At 42.2% G+C, this 6048-nt stretch overlaps 1 protein-coding gene across 1 annotated transcript; it reads left to right on the top strand.

Annotated features, from left to right (window-relative positions):
- The first annotated feature begins 3204 nt into the window (after positions 1–3204).
- pdgfrl (platelet-derived growth factor receptor-like) lies at positions 3205–6048 on the top strand. Its single transcript, XM_041904092.2, has 4 exons — positions 3205–3309; positions 3552–3641; positions 3806–4056; positions 5224–6048. The coding sequence occupies exons 1-4, from the start codon at positions 3294–3296 to the stop codon at positions 5362–5364; spliced, it is 498 nt and encodes a 165-aa protein (XP_041760026.1). The 5' UTR covers positions 3205–3293; the 3' UTR covers positions 5365–6048.

Raw genomic sequence — 6048 nt, 5'->3', positions numbered from 1 at the left:
GAAATCCTGAACAATCTTAGTTTAGATGATTTTGATGTACATTTGTATTTCATCTTCTTTAAAGATAAGTGGCTGAGGTTATACTATATAATGTCATGGTAATTTACTGCAAAAGCATATTTTTTTTAAACATTTGATTTAACTTGATCGATGTAAGTTGAGTTAGGTTAATTAAACGTGGAACAAAAGAGCAGAGGACATCATGTCCCTGAGGACCTAGATCATGGTTGCAGACATACGTAGCTAGTGTTGTAGCTTATACAAATATAAACAGAATGATCCTCTGTAAATGTACCCATTATGTAATTTTTTTTACATTTTACTCATTTAGCAGACGCTCTTATCCAGAGCGAGTTACAGTTAGTGAGTGCATACATTTTCATACTGGCCGCCCGTGGGACACGAACCCACAACCTTGGCATTGCAAGCGCCATGCTCTACCAACTGAGCTACAGGGCACTACTAATGACATCGTTTTCAATTGTTTCTACTAACTGTTCTGATGTCAATAAATGTATTTTTCAATAAGATCAGTTTATGCAAGAGTGTATTCTGTGAGTGTTCTGCACATTGTCAGACATTGCAGTAACCCAGTGAGGGGAGGATATATAATTGCTTGTCTGTCTATTGTAAATGGCTGATATTAATAATTGGTAATAAAAAACTACTTGGTTTAGAATTTGGGTCTGGACATCCAGGTTAATCTGTGGTTCTCGCTCAATAAAACCCAATAGGGTTGTGTGTACCTCATTAAATCTCCTTTATAAACTGTAAATAAAATACAATGTAAATAAACAGTGTGGCAGTGTTCCCCTCAGCCCACCAGAAGGCAACAGAGCATTTCTCTTCACAGAGAGACAGCGAGAGAGAGGGAGATATTTCACTTTCTCCTCTTCTCCTTTTTCCTACGGAGGAGGATGGAGCTATTAATGTAATCTAAACAGGGCTGCTGGAGCCTACAGACATCCAGGCAGTGTAGCACCCAGGTCTGACATTTCTCCTGCTGGGTCCCTCTCACTGCTCTTCTGGCCCTACCGAGCACCTCCCGTCCTGCTCACCTGCTGCTCCGTCCGGTCTGCTCACCATGAAGCCCTGCTGGGCCCTCTTAACTCTGGCCATACTCTGGGTGGAGATCCAAAATGGTGAGTAACTTTCTGATCCTCCATGTCTCTCCTCCATGACTTCTTCTTTGTGTGGAGAATACACTGCGATGTCCGTTGATTCCGCTATAATTGCTTTGCTGTAATCGGAGAGCAGCCTTTGGGATTAGATAATCCCATACTTCTGAGTTGACGTTGCCGTTTAGTACGACAGTGACGAGAGTGAGGTGGAGAGGCATAATCTGAATATAATTTAACTAATGGGTAAGAAAGTGACAGCAGTGATTTTAGATTTTAGAAATCATACAAGGACTGGGGATAGCAACATAATTTTCCCAGACTAGTTTCTGTGGTGTTTGGTCACTCTGGAAAAGACCTGCACAAACATTACATATTTTGTAAATGTATTTATACAGTGAGCTCCAAAAGTATCGGGACAGTGACACATTTGTTTGTTTTGGCTCTGTAGTCCAGCAATTTGGATTTGAAATGATACAATGACTATGAGTTTAAAGTGCAGACTATTAATCTTAATTTGAGGGTTTTTTCATCAATATCGGGTGAACCGTTTAAAATTACAGCACTTTTTGTTACATAGTCCCCCCATTTTAGGGGACCAAAAGTATTGGGACAAATTCACTTATATGCGTATTAAAGTAGTAAAATGTTAAGTATTTGGTCCCATATTCATAGCACACAATGACTACATCAAGCTTGTGACTCTACAAATGTGTTGGAGGCATTTGCTGTTTGTTTTGGTTGTGTTTCAGATTATTTTGTTCCCAATAGAAATGAATGGTAAATAATGTGTTGTGTCATTTTGGAGTCACTTTTATTGTAAATAAGAATATGTTTCTAAACACTTCTACATTAATGTGGATGCTAGCATGATTACTACAGATAATCCTGAATGAATCATGAATAATGATGCGTGAGAAAGTTAGACACACAAATATCATACCCCCCCAAAAAACGCTAACTTTGGGGGTATGATATTTGTGCATCTAACTTTCTCACTCATCATTATTCACGATTCATTCAGGATTATCCGTAATCATGGTAGCATTCTGCACTTTAATCTTATAGTCATTGCATCGTTTCAAATCCAAAGTGCTGGAGTACAGAGCCAAAAAATAAAATAATTGTCACTGTCCCAATACTGTTGGAGCTCACTGTATATTTCTGTGGTATTTGATGTGGCTTGCATGAGTGTTTGCTCAGCAGAACTTTAAGAGCAGCATTTAGAGCATGCAAGAGGTGTTATCAATTAATCTGCTTTTCATTTGAGAGATCTCTGCTTTCCAAATGTCCAGTTGAGAGATCTCTGCTTTCCAAATGTCCAATACAGAACAAATGAAACAAATAATGAGCTGAAATATCATCAAAAGTCTGAACTAATATGCTGTTCACAAATCTCTTCTCCTAAATACACCTGTAATATGTTTAGTCTGGAACATACCCCATATCCCCTTAAACTAACCCAAATAACAGTATCAACATATCCTTAATTTATACAAAATGATCTATCATACTAAATAGAATATACTGCAGACAGATGGGAGTTGGAGTTGTTGAGCTCTGGACATGTGGCAGTAAGAAAAACTCCCATGTTTCCTGTTCTGCAGTTGTTACAGCTGTGTGTTGTAGTATTGATTAGCTTTCTAGATGGGAACACTGCACTGTTCCCTACTACTCTGACTGTCTCTGTCTCTTTTGCTGCGTTCACATGCTAGTCAGAACTAGGAAACTCGAAAATGTCAGACTTGCTAACTTCTTGTAGTCACCCACGTGAGCGTGGCATCTGTGTCTGTCTCTGTGGAGGTGTGTCATTCCACAGTGGGACTCTGACACGGGCTGTGGACGCGTACTGGGGTGGGTCACTGTTAATACTGTTCTAACCCCCCTCTCTCCCTCCCTCTGTTGGTTTAGGTGCCTGCCAGCAGGTCAGTCGTAGGAAGGAGGCGGGAGAGAACCTCATCAGGCCTGGAGGCAAGCAGGCCAAGTTTCGCTACCCCAAACTGAAGGAGAAGGCGGCAGGAGGAAGAGGCCAGTCCATCCTGACCCAGGTTCTGGATAAGGATCGTTTCCTGAGGCTGGGAGAGAGCGTGAGCCTCAGCCCTAGGAACAACATAGAGCTGCGTTATAAAGACAGTAACATCGGCTGGTCCTACCCTACCTACCGGGACACCTTCAATGACTCCCGACTCAGGTGACCTGAAGGCTACGTTCCAAATGGCACCCGATTCCATATTTAGTGCACTAATTTTGACCAGGGCCCATAAGGCTTTGGTCAAAAGTAGTGCACTATATAAGGAATAGGGTGCCATTTGGGATGAATCCATTGATTAACAGATTACTTGTTCTGTCTCAAATCACTATGCCTCCAGCTGATAGGAATCTAACTATGATCAATAATGTTAATGTTCCCCGTCTGTTTCAATCCCACCACAGGGATGTACAGCTGCTGGGTCACACTTTGTGACGGATCGGAGTGTCTCAAAGACCCCGACCGCACCTCCAGGACTTCCAACTACTTCACAGGTGAGCAGGGTGCCTCTACTACTGTAAACCTATTTATACTTCATCAACCTAACACAGAACATATTATTTAAATCGCCTCCATTCAGACTAATCCCCTTTTATTGTATATTCAAATTCTTGACTTCAAATCATCTCTACCCTCATACCCCTTCCCCTCCAATCAGACAAGGATGATGTCTTCGTCCCCTCCGCCATCCACTTTGAGATTGTCTACCTGCATCCGGACAGGACTGCTGTTATCCCATGTCGTGTGACCAGTCCGCTGGACAAGGTGTTCCTGCACAGAGAGGTCCCCCCAGAGGAGATGGAAGTGGATGAGACGCTGGTCTCCTACGACCCAACCAAGGACTTCATCCTCCAGAAACCAAGGCCATCCCACAGATCTCCACAAAGTCCCAGCTGTTTTACGTGGAGAGTAGGAACCTAGCAACCGTGCACCATCACACATAACAAAAACATTGGTTTTCAATAGATCACAATATGGAGCATTTGTTGTCAAATCACAGTACTAGTGATCACACTAACATTAGTCAATAAAAAAATATATACATCTACATTATAGCCCCAGAGATGGGAATGTGCTGTATGTAATTTTAAATACTTAAAACAATAACTGACAGGCAAAGGCAATTCACAATTACCATATTAGTTTATTAGAGGTCTACCTGAGACCATTTTACACAGTTATGAATCAGATCTGCTGGCTACTGTGTGTGCAGCCCTATGGGCCCTGGTCAAAAGTAGTGCACTAAAGGGAATAGGGTGCCATTTGAGACACAGACTTGGTCTGATGTGAGTCATCAGCTTCCAGGAATAGAGTGTATTTCACTGTGTTATCAAAAGGCTGTTCCACTTTAGGGCTCTTTGTTTAAGTGGACCTGTGCCTACGGCAGTGGAAACATGGACCCATTTTGTCTGCTTTAAGTGGGATGGATCAGTGGTGAATTTATGAAATGGAAACACTGTGGTTCAGGGCCCAGTTTTTAAAAGGTTATCTGATTGGATTTCGGCAATCGGATAGGATTAAATCCATAGAAATAGAATCCCATTCAAGTCAATGCTATTCATTCTATTTCTATGCATTTAATCCTATCCGATTGCCGAAATCCGATCAGATACCTTTTGAAAAACTGGTTCCTGGTGATATCAATCTCTCACTTCAGTTTTGACAGGAAGGCGGAGAGACCAGTATTAAGGTTTAGGTGGAAGTCGACCAAGGAAGTATGTTTCCAATCCTTACTGTCCACTAGAAATGTGTTCTATCCTAAAACAGTCAGTGACAGCTGTAACCACGTAGCCATCTGGACAGCACTTGGTCAATAACATTGTTTGTCCAATAGATATCCTATAATAAATGTGGTTTGTCCATCCTTAACTCTGTTGGCAGTGCCTAGTGGCCCATCATACGTTACCATTGAAGCGTCCCTTTCCTCTTCAAGGGGAGGAGACAACATCAACATCACCTGTACTGTCCTGGGAGAGCCAGAGATGGACGTCAGCTTCACATGGACTTATCCTGGCCAGGTAAACTGGATGTCACCATTTCTCAGTGATGCTTGACCTTGGTGTTTCGTCTCTTCAGCTTGTGAGACACACCACCCGCATCTTCCAGAGCGTCATGGCCGTCGATGACCTGGAGACCATCGACTTTGGAAGATACATCTGCAGAGCCAAGAAGCAGCACGGGGAGATCGCAGTGGCCACCACCGTCCACTCTAACTAGCTAGACAGCAAGAGAGAACACTTAGAACCTGTATAGGATCATTCCACTTCAGGGGCTACTTCACATTAGGCCTCTTGCAGCTTGAGTAGATTTCATCTATGTTTGCCACTTTGCTGAGGTTGATTGACCAATAAGGCTAGCACAGGGATTATACTAGTTGAGCTATTAGAAAACCACAGTGTCAGTTTGACTAGCTCTGTTATCCAGTCAAAATCTGAATGTAAATATCAATTTAGAAATCTGAATGTATCCAGCTTATGTAGATGCACATTTACTCAATGTGTCGGAGGACATTATTAAAGATTTGTCCATAACTTTACCTCCTCTACAATGTATTTATGGTGAAACTCTTATTGGTAGGACAGATGGATCTGTATCCCCACACACCTTTCCCTTCTGCGGGGAAAGACATTTTACAATGAAACAATATTGGATGCTTTGTTGGGGGATTTGTCTAAAAGGAAGACCATCATGTGAGAGAAGCCTCTGCTCCCTCTGTCTGGTGTGAAGGGGAATCAAATAGAAACAGTGTGCCCTGCCTCACTCCTAATGGGCTCCGTATGTGGAATGTGAAACGCAGGCCCAGATCTTATTTTGGTCCAGTGTAACACACTGACTGCATTTCCCACCTCTCTCTCAACAGAAACGCACTAGGCAGTTTATATATATATTTTTTCCTCTTTT

Source organism: Coregonus clupeaformis, chromosome 2, assembly GCF_020615455.1.
Source record: "Coregonus clupeaformis isolate EN_2021a chromosome 2, ASM2061545v1, whole genome shotgun sequence".
NCBI lineage: Eukaryota > Metazoa > Chordata > Actinopteri > Salmoniformes > Salmonidae > Coregonus > Coregonus clupeaformis.
Note: the sequence above shows the minus strand (reverse complement) of the source record. Positions and strands in the feature narration are given on the sequence as shown.

What these genes read in the sequence shown, in the direction of transcription:
- pdgfrl (XM_041904092.2), top strand. An exon ending in GACTTCCAACTACTTCACAG is followed by an intron (nt 3,642 to 3,805) that starts GTGAGCAGGGTG and finishes CCCTCCAATCAG; the next exon opens with ACAAGGATGATGTCTTCGTC. An exon ending in CCAGCTGTTTTACGTGGAGA is followed by an intron (nt 4,057 to 5,223) that starts GTAGGAACCTAG and finishes TCGTCTCTTCAG; the next exon opens with CTTGTGAGACACACCACCCG.